The following is a 19,098-nucleotide window of genomic DNA, read 5'->3' on the forward strand; positions in this document are numbered from 1 at the left end:
CATTGGTCCGCCGTTGACATTACCTCTAAACTCATCATTTATCTGATGCCTGAGTCAAAAGGGTCGCGACAAAGCAAAGCTAGGTAGTACTAGTTGACCGTTTGATTGGTAACTTACCGCCAATTAACTAGACCTATTAGTAAAATATGAAAGTAGTTAATGATGGTGATATTATTATATTGTTAGTACCTTATCTAGGACAACTAGTTGCCAAGCAATGTTTCCCTTTTTTTGAAGGGATATGTGTATTGAAGGTCCTAAAATTTTTTTTTGGTGAAAAAAATATATAATTAAGTCCAAAAATTTAAAAAATCATAATGGTTGTCAATGTTGAGTCTTGAAACCTTCAAAAAGTGCAATTAAGTCTTGAAACTTGTTATAAATGTGCAATCAAGTCCTAAAAGTTGTCAAATTGATCCAATCAAGTCATTCCAATGATTGTAATTTTTGAAAATTTTAAGATTCGATTATATTTTCATGACAAGTTTTAGGAACTTAGTTGCAATTTTTGAAAGTTTTAGACTCAATTGCACTTTCTAGCAAATTTTAGGACTTGATTGTATTTTTAAAAATTTTATAACTCAATTGCATTTTTGTGATAAGTTTGAGGACTTTCAATATATTTATCCCCTTTTAAAATACTTTGTTTGAAATTTAACAGTGAATGGTTAATTTTATGAGCAATGACACCACGGGTATATAATTTTCGCCATTTTACTTTGTTTAAAATTTAACAGTGAATGGTTAATTTTAGGAGCAATGAAACCATAAGTATATTAACTTTTGCCATTATACTTGAGTATCCAAACTTATGTTTGTTTAATCAAGTATCTCAATTTTCTCAATCGGGCTTAATGTGAGGTATTCATCAAATAAGTTGTCATGTCATGTGATTATGGGTGAATGGATAATTTTAGGAGCAATGAAACCATAAGTATATTAACTTTCACCATTTTACTTGAGTAGCCAAATTTATATTTGTTTAATCAAGTATCTTAACTTTCTCAATCTGGCTTAATGTGAGGTATTTGGTAAATAAGTTATCATGTCATGTGATTACACTCAAACACTCGCATACTCAACAAAGTAAAGCACAATCGATGATGTGGCTCCTCTCCTTGGCTAAACTCGTCGCGTCTCTATTTAGGTGTTGGGCGATAAGAGTAGAGAGCTAATACCAACTAGGATGATCTTAGCCATCAAATACTAACTATCGACATCAAATACTAACACTCGCATACTCAACAAATGATGTGGCTCCTCTCCTTGGCTAAACTTGTCTCGTCTCTATTTAGGTGTTGGGCGATTACCAACTAGGATGATCTTAGCCATCAAATACTAACTATGGACGTCAATGTGGATTATTATTGTAGAAAAAATTCATATAAGGATTCGAAGTGAGGTCATTTTCTTAAAAGAATATCCAATGTAAATATTGTTTTAACTAAGAGCTTGAAGTGGTCCATTCAGCAACCTAACTCACCAGTTGGCGAATACTTGATTTTTCTAGGAGCGGAACAATGCGTTTGAGTCCATAAACACAATATGATAAAGTTTAAAAAGAAAAAAAAAACTAAAAGAGCCAACAAAAAAGGGCACAACTGTAGTTTTTGTCCACAATATTTGATTTTTCCAACGGCACAGCATGGTTACCACGATCGACATTGCCAATCTACCATGCGCCGACTAACCGCCGCACCACTTCGCCCACATTTCACCACCACCTCACAAGCCCAAGTGTAGCCTCAAGCGTTGAGCAAAGCCCCTTGCCTTTATCCTCTAAATCTGCCATATCATTTTAAAAATTAGGTGGAAGCGAGAAAGCAGCTTAACTCGGGCGATGAAGAACAAGGTCCAACAATTTTTTCGAAAAAGCTTGTAGAACTTCCGCTGGAAAGAGCTGCTGTTCGTGACCTCCTCATCCAAGAACGGAATCTTCAACAACGATGCTATCTGAGATACACTAACCCACATGTTAATACTGAGAAAATTTAAAAATTTCAAAGGCAATTTACCCTGTCAAAGCTAAGGACAAACAGATGAAGTCAACTCACAATATCATAAGCCTTCTTTCGCGCCTTGTGTTGCGCCGTCGTAACTTGAGAATTGAGCATCTGAAAACCCCAAAACAACAACAACGAAGTCAGAAGGAAACCCAACGAATTCGGAGAACGCTCAGCTCAATCCAAACCATCAACCCCGCAATGCCAAACCCAGACACACCGAAAAGCCAAACAAAAGAGGAAGTCATCAACACCGTGGGCCTGATCTTGTACGTTTCGCTTGGGGAGCTGGCTGGTGTAGCGGGCGATGCAACGAGGGACGACGAAAGGCGCGTCCTGCTGAGCGAGACCCACTCTGATGGTCGCAGAACCTATAAAGGTCGAGCAGGGGTTTTGTTCAGAGGATGGAGGTATTCAATTCAAAAGAGCGACAGGTGGGAGGAGTACCAGGTTGATGATGACGAGATTGGAGCCTCTCTCCGAGATGAGCTGCGAAGGAATTGCCGTCTTCAAATAATCCTTGCGGTAAGAAACACAGGGAATTGCGAGAGATTCAGTGACGAAGGTCGACGACTCGAGGAGCTTCTCGTCCGAGCGTCTCTCGCGTTCTGTCAAAGCGAAAGAGAACTGACTGGCTAATTGAGACGGAAGCCGATGATGCCCCTGCGAGTGCGACGGCTCTTCTTGAATCGCGAACGAACGAGGCTTAAACACTAAACGTAGTTGAACTCTTGTGCTTTTGCCTGGGTTTATATGTAGTTTTGCTCTATAATTTAGTTGGAATTTTGAAAAAAAAAGTATACAAGTTTAACAAAACTATTTATTTATGACATCGACACAGACGAAAATAAATTGGAAGTTTGTATTTCAGTTTAATTTTGTTTTCAGTATAATATCTTTGTTCAAGGGGAACTAGTTGAGTTATTTTGTTTTTAGTACTTTTCTCTGTGTGCGGAAGAATAGGAATGCATGTTGCATGAACTTTCTTGATTCTGGATTTCCAGTTTTTGCATTGTTTTTAATTTCAAATAGTTGCCATGTTATTAATTATTGATTCACGAGCTCTTCCAATGTTGCATGCATCAATCACATTTTTGCACGTAAGTGAAATAAACAAATCTCGAGTGAGAAAAAAAGAAATAAATTTAGATTTTCTCTTGTTAAGAAATTAGTTTATTACCTACGATTTTCAATAGATATATTTAAATAACTAATTGATCTATTTTTCATATTTCATCATGCTTCATTATATTAAATATAATGTTTTGATAAATAAGCAAACATTTATGAGCTCTTTACATATCCTATAGTTTAATTAATCATGTTTGTTCATATAAAACGACAATACACAGGATTCAGACATGCCACGTGATCGTTGAAATCTATTTTATCCAATTGTCTGACACGTGATGTGATGGTTAACCAAACATTTGTGAGCCCCAGTCATCATGACGACATAGTTGCAAAATATTGCACTACCATGGGGTCCCTAGAGCCTCTTGGAGGAGGCGATCAACGGATCACGCAAGTCCTTCGAGTAGGAGATGATGCCAAAAAAAAAAATTACAAAGAGGGTCATCAAAACAGCAACATGGGATTTCATAATTTCCCTTTTCTTTTGCCATAGGGACTTCATAATTCAGTCGCTGCTGACTGAGGAACAGCTATTTTGCTTCATCACTTTCCGTTGCGTGTTTTTCACCTTTCGAAAAGGGGAAACTCAAGAGAAAGTTCATAGAGTGAATTGATAAAAGAGAGTTTGCAAAAAAATTACAGTAGTTCATACAATTGCAGAGTAAATGGTTTTCACTGTATGATACTTGATGGCCTTTTCTATCTTCTTAAACAAATCAAGGGCCAAACTAGCAAGCGTACGAAACTTGAGTTATTCGCTAGATGTTGAACATTCATGAAAGTGCCCGGTTACTTCGTTCAGCCAGCGAAGGCAATTGCTACCGCTGAATCTGTACAAAGTTTCTCACCCGAATTTCACTACCAGTCATAGCATATAATCATGCATCTAGTCTCAATCAATGATACGAATCAGTAAGATGATCCTCAATGACTGATCATTTTCACCGATAGGAACATCGGAGGTGGTCGTTTTGTTCTTTTTGGGTGGAAAAAAAGGTTGTTCCTCGATGGTTGACTTTATTTGCGTTCTAGTGGTAGCAGTAGCAAACTTTTGCACCTAAGTTGATACAAAATATCAACACCCTTTGTAATGCATCGTAATATCTCTGGCAGAGAACTGCTTGAGTACTCAAAGCATGTGATGAGACTGGGCTCTCGTCTGTTTGAGCACTTACCAGAAGCCTTGGCCTCCACCACACTTTTACAGCAGCTCTAGTTCAGTTTTCTAATGCATCGCAACATCTCGAATAATGCTCAAGAGGATGGCCCCGCCCTATGAAACAATGCAAAGGCAAGTCCCCATCCTAACACAACTTTTCAACGCATGGACTCCAGAAAGAAAGCAAGAAGGGTTTTTCCTCTAATCTGTAACATCATAACCACATCTTTTCGCACTTCAGCTTCTCATGTCCGAAGGCACATGATTGTTAAATTAGCTGCTCACAAAGCTCAGTACCTTAGTTTCAAAGGGTCCAATTTTAAATGATTTATAAAACTATTGCAAGCCTTGGCATCAATCAAGGTTGTCCAAGATTCACCAAGTTGTTGTCTGTTTCACTCATATGAACATTGAGATTTCTATATGCTTACTAGATCATATGGACCTAGCTCGTTAAAAAATAGTTATGTTTACCTGAGAAGTCCAGAAACTCACTTAAAAGTGATGACAAAGAGAGGTTTACAAACCAAAGATTCCTCTACATTTAGATTTCTGTAATTGCGGAGAAGTCAAGGCTAAGACAACATTGAATCCTCCTGTCATCTATCATTGTTCAACTCTGTCCTAACAGTTTTGTTTTAATAAATTGCAAAACTTTTTGTACTAGCTGCCTGATCCCCCAAAGAATCATCCATTATTAGACAGCATTGTAATTTTCTCAGCAGGGCTAGCTCATAAGGTATGACTTTCTTCTTCCATTTTTTATGAACCTCATAGTTCTAAAGTCAAACAGAACCTCGCAATGGATGTCATCGTTCTCTTCACTTCTCTTCTCTCAATCAATCAGCTATAAAGAAGATGCACATATCATGCATTGACATTGTAATGTCTCCATAACACTCAAATCATAATCCAAATGTCTCCATAACACTCAAATCATAATCCAAATGTCTCCATAACATCGATCCATAATCCAAACTCATCTCCAACAAAAATATACATTCACAAAGAAAAGTTGAGTGAGGAGGTTGTACAAGCAAGACGAGGGGGCAAAGGTGCTCTTTGTTCTAGACGCACGACATAACGAGGAAGGTGGTGACGACTGGAGAGGGAGGGACGCTTTCTTCTTTTTGATAAATATTTGCACTGCCAATATACACCGAAGAGAAGATAAATTAGTTAAATCATAAAGAAGGTGAAATGGTCGAAAAAGGAATGTTATTGATAGGTGATATTAAGTCTTTTATCGTACCTCTACTCTGCTGATCGTTCCGCTTCATATCCCCTCCGGAATAAAGACCGGAACGTGCACATCTGTAAGGCAACTCCCTTCCAGATTGGGACAATTAATGATTCTCAGTTCCTTCAAGCATGTGAGGTTGTGTACCTCAGATGGTAAATGCTCTAATCTTGGACAATTAAATAATACAAGCTTTTTGAGCAAAGAGAAATTTCCAATCCATTCCGGCAAACTCCTCAGTTTCTTACATTCTGAAATCTCGAGAGATTGTAGAGTCATGACATGTCGAATCCACTCGGGCAATGTCACCCAATCAATGCATGAGATTTTAAGAACACGAAGTTTCGTAAGGAATTGCCATTCGATGCCTTGGTCGTCTTCTTGGCACGATAAATCGAGTCCTTCACATCTCCGAATGGGGAGCGAGGAAAGGTCCTCCATGGCACCGGAGAGACCCCATTGGTTCCAACCATGAAGTCTCATGGACTCAAGATTACTGGCCAATAGAAGTAGAGTCTCAAGTATCGATGACACCAGATCCCTATCAGAAAGATCTAGATGCTTTAGTTTAGAAAAACGGATGAACGTTGATCCTACTACTGGTTCTGATAGGCAGTTTGAATTAGTCAACAATTGTTTTTCCAACATTTTCGTGCTATCTATCTTCAAGCATTCCACTTGGGGGAACGGTGGCTCGAAATTCAAGTCAGGACACCGCTTTATTTCCACGGACCGCAGTTTTGGGAAGGATGACTGTGGATTGTCTAACATATGCTTTTGATATGCTTCCATTACTTGCCTTTTTTCCCACCATCCTATCAGGCCCTTGCAGTTGAAGAGGACTAAACTCTCAAGAGATGGGAAGAAGGGGCATATGGTATTAGATTGCTCGGGGTCACTTGTCTGTTGAATAAACTTCAGTGCATGCAAGCCCATGAGACTCAATGTCCTTAGGGAAGGGAGTTCACTTAGGGGTGGTAGGTGGCTTAGTGAGAAACACATTTGAATGGAGAGGTGCCTAAGATTGACTAATTTCCTCAAATCTCTTGGAAATATTTTAAGGTTCTCGCATCTAAAGAGTTTAAGGAATTGCAAGTTCACTAAATCCGTGATTGAATCTGGCAAAATCTCAATAGATTGGTTTGTGAAAATATAAAGAAGCCTTAATTGCTTCAACTTTCCAAAGGAGGAAGGAGGGAGAGGAATATCCATTTTACACAAGCCCAACGCTCGACAGTGTCTACACTTGGAGAAAACTTTGGGAGAGTTGAATATAGAGGATTCACCTTTCAAATAGAGAAATGTTCGCAATTTGGATGTTTTGAGCAAGGACAACAATTTCTCTTCAGAGAAAATCTTTGAAATAAACGATACATGTCGAATTCTTCCATCATTATCTCCTCCTTTAAAATTAACAATCTTGCATTCAACTCCAGCAACTTTTTGGGCAAGATCGTGCATGAGATCATGCATCTTGAACAGCAAGACCTCACCATTGTCGTCTTTTCTTATGGCATCGAGGAATGACCTACATATTAGCTTTGACAAGTAATTGTCGGCGACCTCTTCAAGGTTGTCCTCCCCATTGCGTGACTCAATAAAGCCTTGTGCCACCCAAAGAGGCATCATCGTCTCCTTCTTGTAGATATGATCTTTCGGAAACAATGAGCAATATGCAAAACAATGTTTCAAGCATGATGGGAGATGATCGTAACTAAACTTGAGAACTTGCATAATTCCATTATCAACTGCATCAATTTCTGGTATTTCTGGAAGCTCCTTCACTCTATAACGGTTCCACTGATCTTCCTTTTTGCCATACAAAAGGCTTCCTATAGTTCTAATGGCAAGGGGAACCCTGGCACATTTTCTAACTATATCTCTTCCCATCTCCTCCAATCTCTGGTCTACCGATGCTTGCCTTTCTCCAAATGCCACTTCCCTAAATAGATCCCACGACTTGTCTGTAGTTAGGCCTTCTAGATCATAGATAGCTGAGTTTTCATTTGTGACCTTCGCAACCGTGTGACTGCGAGTGGTTACAAGTATCTTGCTTCCCCATTCACCACCCTTTAGCCAATCTCCAAGCACCAACCATTTGAGCCGATCTTCATTCCATATGTCATCCAAAACAAGCAAATATTTCTCCTTGCCTAGAGTCTCACGAAGAAGTCTCTGCAATTCTAACTGGTCTAAGGGCTTATTCTCGTGATCTTGATAGTTCGCTGATTTAAGAATTTCTTTGATAATCAAATTCACATCAAAGACATCAGATACACACACCCACATCTTAAGATCGAAATGTTTTTCCACCTCCCCATCGTTGTACACTAGTCGTGAAAGTGCGGTTTTTCCAAGGCCTCCTTTACCAACAATGGAAACAAATGACACACTATCGCTGGAGGAGGAATCAAACAAAAGTTGTTTGATCTTTTCTTTGTCCTTTTTCCTACCAATTATTTGTTCGTCAGGTGTGGAAATTTCAAGTTTCTTTCCTCTCACAATGGCCATTGTTTCCTCAATCAGATGCTGCTCTAAATGGAACTTCTTATCATTTGCAATCCGATCTAGTCTCTTCCTAAGTTTTTGAATCTCATTAGCCACTTTGAGGTGGTGTGCAAGCTGATTCGATTTAGAGAAGAAAACGCGTACCACTTTCGATATCTTGTTGCCGGGTATGACCTTCCGCCTCAAATCTTCGGTCGCGACATCGTCGAGCAATTCATGTACGTCGTACAGCACGTCCCTGAGTCTCTCGAGCCAGAGCTTGACCTGGTGGTTGTGCCATTGCTGCTTCTCAGCATCCAAAAGCACAGCTCGGATGGTCTTGACAGTGTCCTTAAGACTGTCGAGCTCATGCCTTGCGCCTCGTACAAGTTGGATCTCTGAAAAGGTATTGGAACCAGCGAGTTTCAGTATCTCGGTGGCGAGGTTGAAAAGCACTGCTTCTGCCATTTTGGATATGGTCTTTCCTTCTTCTTCTTCTTGTATGTGTGCTCAATGTCACGGCTTGGAACTAACATTATCTCGTTTTAAGGAAATGGGAGTGGAATTGACCGACAAGAATACAAGTGCGTGCCAGTGTTGGGTGGGGTGTGAAAGACGTGTGGGGTCCACAAAAAAGGGACTACAGAAAGAAAGAGGAAAGACCAAAAGCCTAAAGGGTAAAAAAAAAAAAAAAAAAAAAAAGAAGGTTGCCCTGAATTGTTTAGAGAAAATTTCCTGATTTTTGTTTTATTTTCATTTGAACATAAAAATAGTATTGAAAAAGCCTTTGGTCACGTGTTGAGGGCAGTTTCCAAACGAAAACCCAATTGCACTGAAGTAATGAAAACTTGTAATAGCATTCTTGTGTAGAAATGAAAATTTTTATCCAAAAATGAAAGAAATAAGAGAATACTAACATTTAACATTAAAAAATGTTCTCATTTTTTTTTATTTCTCTAAAAATTTGATATTGCACATCGCTTAGTCTTTCTTATTTTTTTTTTTAAAAAAATTTATGTAGCACTTCTATAGATATCAATTCATGCAAATACCTTTTTGAAGTAAATTTTAAACTATTTAATATACTTATATCAAGATATTTGAGGATCCTTAACTCCATAATTGCCTTTATATGGAAGAATACTTGTAAAATTTAGAGTTGCGAGACTTATCGAAATTGATTAATTCCGGGGCTATCCATGTTTTGTGACAATAAAACCAAAGAGATAATTTAGTGATGATATCAAATGTTAACTCTAAATGTTTCGATGACCTAATTAGTAAAATAAAAAAAGATAACTAATAAATTAAGTTTCTCTTTTACACATGGGGAATTGTTGCGACCTCCTTTTTTTTGGCGCTCAATATGCATGGGCGCTAGTGAAGGTTAATGATTTGGTTAGGTCTATTAGGCTTAGCCTGGACTCTCTCAAGCCCATTAATTCTTGACTTAATGATATGATATTTTGACCTATAAGTTAATTTTAAAATGAATCGCTACTAATCAAGTTGAGGTGGGTCGATTAGAAACCCAAACGAAATATTTGGAGAAATATTCACTCTTGCACAATTAGAGAAACTAGGATTGAGAACTTAGTTACACTAGTTAATCAAGAATGTCATTCCAATATCTAATCTTGTTTAAACCCTAAGAATTTTGGATTTTTGAGGGATTTTTCATGCATTTGTTGGGAAAAAACACACTTTTTTTTAATTACATTTTTTAAAAAAAAGTATTTTTTGATTTTTTATCCTTTTTTGAAAATATAATTTTTTTTTGGCTTTTTCTGATTTTTGGGAAAACGTAGAATATTTTTGGTTTTTTCTATTTTTTGAATAATAAATAAATTATTATTATTATTATTAAAACATTATTTTTAATTATAATATTTTTTTTAAAAAAAAGCAACCCGGGTCGGATCCCTCGGGTTGGGACCGACCCAGGTCGTCCACCCGTGGCCCAGACGGGCCTATGGTACGGGCATGCAGTACGGGCTCGGCCCGGATCCTTCTCCCTTTCTTTTTTTGAAAGACAAATCCGGCCCAAATCAAATTAGCCCATTTTCCATTAGAGAAGGGTCTGGCCCAAGGATAAACCAGCCCACGCGTGCAGACTCCAGCCCGGATGGAACCCTACCCGAACGACGACCCACGCCCGACCCAATTCCGACCCGTCCCCTTTGCAGACCCGGCTTTCTCGTGCTTTCGTTTCCGACGATCTGCGGCAGAGGCGGCCGAGCTCGTCTCGGTCTGAGCTCAGGCCTCCGCCGACACCGCCTCAGCCTCCGCCCGGCCGGCCATCGTTGCCGATCACGTCACTCGTCGCCACCGGTCACTGCAGATCCAGTCGCGGTTACTGTGCTCACTTAGGATTTCCGTCGAACGCCTGGAGGACGCTGGTTGAGAGGGGCAAGGTCGAGCCAATTCGAGGTCGTTTGAGCTCGCGACCCCTTTCTCTTTCTCGCTTACTCTTCGCTCCTCCCCTGAAGTCTCTCTGGGGAAGTTCTCTGAGTTCGCTCGCTGCCGTCGACGGAGATTGCACCCGCCTATTTATAGGCGAGGAGGGGTCCGGTCGACAGAGAGCCTCAGCCGCCGGCCCTTGGCTCGCCGATCGGATTCTCTCGGCCGAACAGGTGTCCCACCCCTGCTTCTCCACCGGGGCACACTCGGCATTGAAGGCGAACATTGATGGCGCCCGAGAAACGTCTCCTCCGGCCGACGTTGGTCCTGTGTTGGTTGCAGAGGATGAGGAAGAAGACAAGAAGGAGGAAGGAGACAAGAAGAAAAGGGCCGGGCCAGGAAGAAAGGGAATGGGCCTCCGGACCCGTGCGGGGGAGGGAGATGAGGAAGGAAAGGGGGCTGGGCCGGCTGCTGCTTCTGTTTTTTCTCTTTTTTTCTTTTTTCTTTTTATTTATTGTTGTTATTATTATTATTATTATTATTATTATTATTATTATTATTAAGTAAAAGAAAGTGAAAGAAAAACATAAAATAAAGATTAATGGATAACAATATTTTTATTGGGGTCAAGTTGATCCATAATTTTTTATGCGAACTAATTCTATTTTAATCAAAATTTAGGTGTCAATAGGAATTCATGATCATGTAGACATATCTTCATGCAATTTGTTATTATGTCTATAGGGAATTAAAGAAGCTAGATATGGTTTCTATCCATTAGAAATTGATGGAGCAAACCGAATCTTTAATGCAAGTTTTAGTTCTTAAATGAACAAAATAACAGTTTGAGAACTCAAATACATAAATGGCACACGGACTCTTATCATCACTATCTTGCTAACTATAAATTTCAAACTACAAAACCACGCAACGTAATTAGGTTAATCATGCAAGTCGTGCAATTGATACGAAAATATATCCAAATATAAACTGAGTCAAAGTACTGTACATTTGGCCATAGGCTACTTGTCATTTCGATCCTTGTATTCCAAAAAGGATAACATAGATCGGTTGCACCCCCTTCATATGGAGAAAAGAAAAGAAAAATCAATTACTTATGCCATGTTAGGTACTCACTCTTTCAAAAGAAGAAGAAGAAGATAGAGTAGTAGCCTAACATGTCAAGAACATAAATATTTTTGCATCAATACATGCACAGGGAACGAAATGTTGCCGCTTTAATTTCCACGGAATGCCACGGAATGCAACGAGAAGTTCAACGTAACATTGCCACTTAGCCTGAGTGTTCCCATTTATTTTCTTCAAAACCAACATTGTGCATGGATAGGCTTTATTGCTGTGGAGGTTGATTGAAGTGTGAACTATCCACGTGTCTTTCATATCACCAAACATTTGCACCCGCTTTATCTTCGTTATTGGGTCAATTCCATTCCCAATTGCCATAATTTGATTTCCTTCGATTAACAGATGAGGCTTAAGGTTTCGACTTTCGTGCACAAGGAACCACTGTGGATCATTACTCTCTCGTTTTTTCATGTAATGTTGATTGTGATTTCCTCCCTTAATTTGACTAATGTTTCCTAATTTTTTTTGCAGCCATGTAACATTGATGTAGCACCATGTGACCACCGTATCAGAAAACATGGAAATATGTAATGCTTCTATTTGAAGAAGCTTATCTGTGTTTTTTAGTAGCCATTTTTTAAAAGGGCACATACTTTGGGAAAAAGCAATGTTTGCCTTTTACCGCCATAATCATTCATTGAGAAAAAATGGTTGTGAACATGTTTTGCATAATTTGATCACGAAACCAACATATTGTGCTCTTGTAAACGATACAATATATAAAACGATACATGAAATAGATCTTTGGAAATTATTTTGCTCCCTAAATGATTCCATAAAATTTGGATTCACTTCTTACTTTACTCAAGTTTCATATGATACGATCACAAGGAAAATTCTTTCCATTTTCATTTAAAAGTTAATCAACTGTTTCAATTGAACTGTCAATAGATTGACTTCAGCTTTGCTATACGATGATTCAACAAAACTTACACATCGGCTGGTTCGAGTCATTTCCACACGGCTATTATTATACGTGAGTTTAGTGGAAATAGGAATGATTATTGTTATTACTTAATTGAGTTAGTGGATCTTTAACTAAGGAATGATATTTGAAGTCGCTGTAGTCTTGGACCGCCATCATTGCCCGTTGTCTCATTTAGAATCTTTTCTGGTCGTATAGGGCGGCCATGCCAACTAATCCACCAACAATTTTTCATTTTATTTTAAGTTCACGCGTCCGCACGCCAAAGTGGACCATAAAAGCAAATCTGCTGCTTTTCAGATTTACTTTTAATATTTTCTTCTCCCCTTTTGACTTTGATAAGATATGTGCAACCCAACAGGTCTAGGGTTGCATTTTCCGAAGGAGAGCTCCATTGGAGAGCCACATCGTTTTGCCGATTAAACATGGCCAACTGAAACGACACCGTTTTGGCTTCGCTAAAGCCATGATGCATCAACGTTAGTTCTATTTGCCTCCCATTGTTCATATAAACCGCCACGTACAATTTTTAATGGCTGCGTTGGAAGAAACAATTTATAACATTTTATGCATTTCAGTGTCTTGGATCTTCCCTTGAACCTATCACGGACTCACCAATATCTCATAACTATTTGGAAGCAAATTAAGGAAGAACAATGCTTGTAGCTCATCATTTATCAATCCTTGCAACTCATTCAAGTGATCCGCCGTTGGAGTGCCTTCTCAATATTTCAAAGCAACAGCCTTCTTGATTAAATAAACCTTGTCATTTGCCGATATCCTCCCCTACAACACTTCAAGTTTCGTCAATAGTGCTTTTGCCGAAGTTTCATACTCCACATGGTGATCGGCATTGCCATCCAACCATTACCTAATAAAAACTACACATGGCCTATTAAGCTAACTTCCATTGTTCATCGTGTAGTTATCTTAGCCTCATTACTCTCTATTGGACCATCCATTTCTTTGCAATAAAGCAAATCAAGCATCTTGCCTTTGCATATTCTATAGTCGGCACCGTTTAGGCCAAACATCGTAATAGTAGGAGGCAAGAATGTAGATCGGATGAGAAACGTGTTGACCAAGAAAGACCACGGTTAACACTTAAAATTAACAATGCTGTCACATGCTGGTCACATGGGTAAATGTCACTTCAGAGCTAAATGGAATTACATATATGCCCTATGAATATTGGTATTATTGGCTGTCGATGGGTGTTCTGAAGGTAGTTAGATGGTCGATTGAAGGAGCCATGTGTCCAACCATCATGATGTGAGTTTTGGAATAATTTTGGCAGTAAACTAAGGAAGTAAAGCTTTCGGAAACGTTAAGAAAGGAACCAAAATAACTCACAAAAGGAAGGCGGTTGGAGATCAAAGGCCTAGCTAAGGGAGCTAAGGGAGTTATTGTCAGTGGATAAAGCCACGATCGAAGCAGTTACATAATAAATTGGCTGAAGAATAGGGAACGCGCTAAGAAAAGAAAAAGAAATAAATAAAAATTCACAAAAATTAAAATATTATTAAAAATTATTTACGTCAGTATTGACTGTGTTGTTTAATGAATTCAATTGGCAAAACATAAAAAAAGTTTATGATTCCATTGATATAATTAAAAGATTTAAAATTGAATTGGTAAAAATGTAATAAGATTATGACTCTATAGTCAATTTTCTGGTCATATATGTCAAGGTCATCGAAGACTTTTTAGCTTGTCAAGAGCATAAATTCCAAGTCTGGCCTTCCACTTTTTTCGGTCCCCACTAAGAGCTGTTTACGGATGCGAAAAAATCGTGGTGATTAATTAGGCTGGCATGAAGATGAGGACTTATGCATTTCCAGGAATCTGCTGTTGGACCACGAAGAAGAAAAAAGACAGAAAAAATCAAAGGAGAGAAATAAATCCAGTATTATATACTCCTGTTTCAGCTTTTATACGGTGCTAGGTGTATATTTTTAAAGCTTATAAACAATCACATTCCGTATCTTGCATTTTCTAAGCTAGCGTGCTCTTTGGGGGTGCAAGAATTCTAAGTCAGGAGACATCTCTGTCCATGCCTTCTAAAGTAACGTCCCCCAACGATACGGCCTAAACAAAGTTTGAAAGAAATCTAAAGAATGACTTGGAAATTAGGAGGACAATTGCGACACGTAAGGCTTCAATTCATTATTTTATTGGCCTCCATTGGAAGAGTCAAGTAGTCCATAACTTGAGGCTTATCAATAACGGAGGAATCGAGTTTTGTGTCGGTCTCAAGACTAACTAGGTGAAATCAGTTTCAGGATTCTTTTCAAAAATAGTTTGTAGTGGTCTCACAAAATTTTAAACTAATTAGGTGAAATCAAGTATTATATACTTATGTTTCAGCTTTTGTTTGGGGAAGAAACGGTGTTGCATGTGTATTTTTAAAGTGCCTAACAATGAAATTATGTATCTTGCATTTTCTAAGCTACCGTGCTCTTTGGGGTGCAAAAATTCCAAAGCAAGAGACATCCCTGTCCATGCCTACTAAAATTAACGTGGCGTGGCTCGGAGAGTTGAGTCAGCATCCAAACACTGAAACGACGCTGTTTGGTGTCTCCCCCAATTCAAAACCCTAATCTCCGGCCGTCGCCGTCCTCGACGGTCCTTGTGCTCGGCGGCCACGGCTTCGACCCCAACCCCGACGATGACCACTCAACGGCAGCGGCTCCAACCTCGACCCCGTCCCGACGATGGCCACTCGGCAGCCGTAGCTCCGACCCCAACCTCAACCCCGACTGCGACGATGGCCACTCGACGGCCGCGGCTCAAACCCCGACCCCGACCCCAACGATGGCCACTCCACGGCCGTAGCTTCGACCCCGACCCCGATTCCGACCTCGATGATGGCCACTCGACAGCCGCAGCTTCGACCTTGACTCCGACCCCAACCCTGGCGACGGCCACGGCTTTGACCCCGTCGAAACCCTAATTTCTTCCCCATGTGAGCTAAACGGCGTCGTTTCCATGAAGCCATCCATGTAGGACGGCAAAACGACGTCGTTTTCTTAAGGAGGACCGAAACGACGTCATTTAAAGGCTTATCGATTTTTTTTTTTAAAAAAATCATTTTGGCCGGAATCTTTCGCCGGAGGCCGGAATCTTTCGCCGGTGGCACCAAAGTGAGCGTTTTTCCTCCGATTTGGCACTTAAGTGATCCGACGGAAACTTTTGGCACCAAAATGAGCGCCGTACACAACTTATGGCACAATTAGTGTACTTATCCCGACATCCTTGTCCATGCCTACTAAAATTAACCTGGTAACAGGATCCATTGACTATAGTCAACTCACTGCTTTAGATTAAAGCATGAAAATGACATCCGATAAGAACTTGGCTATATAACATTTGCATCGGCAGGCCTCATGTACCCCTGAGTCGATAGAGAGAGTTTGAGAGTACCACTAGATTTGTTTAGGTAACCATGAAAAAGGAGTCACTTCACTTCAGCTATATGATACTCTTGCTTACTATTGTCGCTTCACACTCTCTTGCTTCAACCCAACCGCGTTGCCATGAAGACGAGAGATCTGCATTGTTGGAGTTCAAGACAACCTTCTTCACCAGAAAGCGTCCATGTTGTCACATTAAGTACACCGAAACTCCAGTTGAGCAAGCAAAGGTCGAATCTTGGAACGCATCAGAAGGGAAAACTCAAAGCGATTGCTGTTCTTGGACTGGCGTTGAGTGTGATAAGGTAAGTGGTCATGTGATCGGCCTTGACCTCAGTTGCAGTTGTCTCTCTGGTAAAATCAACTCCAACACCAATATTTTCCGTCTTCTTCGCCTAAGAAGCCTTAACCTTGCCTTCAATGACTTCAATTGTCCGATTCCTCTGACAATTGGAAATCTGAGTTCCTTGAGGGATTTGAACCTCTCCAGCTCCAGCTTCACGGGCCACATCTCACATTCGCTCCGTAACTTGACCCGACTTGTTCATCTAGACTTGAGTGACAATCATCTAAATGGTACGATTCCAACTTATTTTGGCAGCATCTTGAATCTGGAGCATTTAGATCTAGGCTTTAATTCTTTAACGGGTGAAGTTCCATCCTCTCTCGGGAACCTCGTCCAGCTTACTACTTTACATTTAGTATCTAATCAGTTAACTGGCAAAATCCCATCCTCTCTCGGGAACCTCGTCCAGCTTACTACTTTACATTTAGGATATAATCAGTTAACGGGTGAAATCCCATCTTCCATCGGAGACCTAATTCAACTTACTGATCTAGCTCTTTATTTTAATCGATTAGTTGGTGAGATTCCACTCTCTTTCCAAAACCTCTTGGAGCTTAACTTCTTAGACCTTGGTTTTAATCGATTGAGTGGTGAAATTCCATCCTTGTTGGGAAGACTCACCCAGTTGGTTGACATTGATCTTTCATTCAACCAATTCCATGGTGCAATTCCAAGTACGATTTCCCAATTACAGGGTCTCAACTCTCTTAATTTGCATTCAAATAACTTGAGTGGCACAGTGAAGTTAGATATGTTGTCAGAGGCTAAAAACCTTCAACAACTTGTGTTATCGTCTAACAAACTGTCGTTGATCGTTGAAACCAACATAACTCACCAGTACTCGGTTCTAGTTTTAGGTTCATGCAACTTAAATAGTTTCCCTGAGTTTCTACAAGACCAAAATGACCTGTATTTGCTCGATCTATCCGACAACAACATTTCTGGTCAAGTTCCTAAATGGTTTCTGAATGTGAGCACAGAAAACCTAGAACTATTGAACCTTTCTGGCAACTTCCTAACGAGTTTTACTCAAGATCCTGTTATTTTCAAGTGGAAAAACCTCCTTGAAGCAGATCTCGGTTTCAATGAGTTGCAAGGATCAATTCCTATTCCCCCTCCTAAAATCATTCAATACTTCATCTCAAATAACAAGCTCTCAGGAGGAATATCGCCAGTTTTATGCAATTTAAGCGATATCTCTATGATCGATTTTTCTATAATAATCTAACTGGGTTTCTCCCACAATGTATGAGTAATTTGATTGGTCATTTGAAAGTACTGAGTCTACGAGTAACAACTTTATCGGAAAAATTCCTGAGTTGAATGGGGACTTCTCTATGATTGATCTGAGTTACAATAAATTGAAAGGGCCATTGCCAAGATCGCTCCGTAACTGTAAAAGGTTGCAATTCCTGAATTTCGCAAGCAATCATATTAGAGATGTTTTCCCTTCATGGTTGGGCTCACTTCTAAGGTTGAGGGTACTTATATTGCGGGATAATAGATTTCACGGATTTATTGAGGAACCGACTAATAGAATTGAGTTCCTTATGCTGCAAATTATAGACCTATCTCAGAACAGCTTTTCTGGTAGCTTGCCATCCAAATACTTCAAGCATTGGACTGCTATGAAGGTTCCTAAGACAGATTCGTCAAGCTACATGGGAGATGAGTTGGGAAGGTGGTGGTTAGCCCTTCCATTTTGGACCTTTGACTACTCTATGAGTGTATTTGCCAAAGGCATCGAAATGAATTACTCAAAGATCCAAGGGTACCTCACATTGATTGATCTCTCGAGCAACAACTTCAGTGGAGCAATCCCCGAGACTATTGGAAGCCTAAAGCAGCTAAAATTGCTCAATCTTTCCAACAACATGCTCTCCGGTCCTCTGCCTCCATTCTTGGCAAACCTAACGAATTTGGAAGCATTGGACCTTTCTCGAAACCAGCTCTCCGGGGAGATATCTCAGGACTTGACACAACTCACTTCGCTTGAGGTCTTCGACGTATCTTACAATTGTCTGATCGGGCCAATACCGAAGTCGCGGCAGTTTGCTACATTCGAAAACAACTCCTACAAGGGAAACTCGGGGCTATGTGGCGCTCCTCTATCTAAAAAATGCGGATATCCCGAAGCGTCGCCACCATCATTTCCGACATCCGAAGAAGATCAAGATTCGGGGAGTGCAATGGAATTGGACTGGAAGATCGTGTGCATGGGATATGCAAGTGGGTTAGTGATTGGAGTAGTCCTCGGGAACTGCTTGATCACTTGAAGAAGGGCTCAAAGTCTTGTGAAGAACTTTGGCAGAAGAAAACAGAGGCGAAGAAGGTAGAAGAGATGGTCCGAAATCAAAGAAAATCTATTGTCTTCTGTGTTGTAGTACCTGTAAATTTCTCTTAAGTTTTTCTGCTACGTATTCTGAATAAAGCATTCTGTAATCATACGTGTTTGGGACATAAATGAGAAACGTCTTTAAATAACAAAATGGTCTGGTAAAATGAAACTTTTGAGCCACCCCATCCACAAACTCCATCCCCTTCTACTTCCTTTCCCAAAACCATTATATTTTACAGCAATATATTGAAAAGAAACTTAATTTTTTTGTTTATCTGACATTGATATCCCTAAAAAAAAAAAAATCTTGAAAGTGATTCATGTGATAAATAAAAGGGGTCATTACTAATTGATTATACGTGTTGAATGATAAGCAATCATTTAATTATATATATTGGTTCATAAAAAAAACACATAACGTGAAATTTTTTAATATAAAAGATAAAGAAACATATATTCCTATTTCTTATATGTATTGATCAAAGAGTTTGCAATATACAATGGCAC

General features: G+C 39.6%; 2 protein-coding genes and 1 long non-coding RNA gene across 3 annotated transcripts; 1 reads left to right on the plus strand and 2 right to left on the minus strand.

Annotated features, from left to right (window-relative positions):
• Positions 1-1,525: 1,525 nt before the first annotated feature.
• On the minus strand, positions 1,526-2,134 carry LOC120288316. Its single transcript, XR_005546651.1, has 2 exons — positions 2,055-2,134; positions 1,526-1,953 (listed from the first exon to the last, which is right to left on the minus strand). It is a non-coding gene; the product is annotated as an uncharacterized LOC120288316 (long non-coding RNA).
• Positions 2,135-5,316: 3,182 nt separating this feature from the next.
• LOC104420261 (putative disease resistance protein RGA3) lies at positions 5,317-8,491 on the minus strand. The gene is made up of 2 exons (XM_039302362.1): positions 5,549-8,491; positions 5,317-5,442 (listed from the first exon to the last, which is right to left on the minus strand). Exon 1 carries the CDS (start codon positions 8,489-8,491, stop codon positions 5,573-5,575), a length of 2,919 nt encoding a protein of 972 aa, XP_039158296.1. The 3' UTR covers positions 5,317-5,442; positions 5,549-5,572.
• Positions 8,492-15,939: 7,448 nt separating this feature from the next.
• LOC108955162 (receptor-like protein 43) lies at positions 15,940-18,529 on the plus strand. The gene is made up of 2 exons (XM_039302363.1): positions 15,940-17,332; positions 17,820-18,529. Exons 1-2 carry the CDS (start codon positions 15,940-15,942, stop codon positions 18,527-18,529), a joined length of 2,103 nt encoding a protein of 700 aa, XP_039158297.1.
• Positions 18,530-19,098: the final 569 nt, after the last annotated feature.

Source organism: Eucalyptus grandis, chromosome 9 (assembly GCF_016545825.1).
Source record: "Eucalyptus grandis isolate ANBG69807.140 chromosome 9, ASM1654582v1, whole genome shotgun sequence".
NCBI lineage: Eukaryota > Viridiplantae > Streptophyta > Magnoliopsida > Myrtales > Myrtaceae > Eucalyptus > Eucalyptus grandis.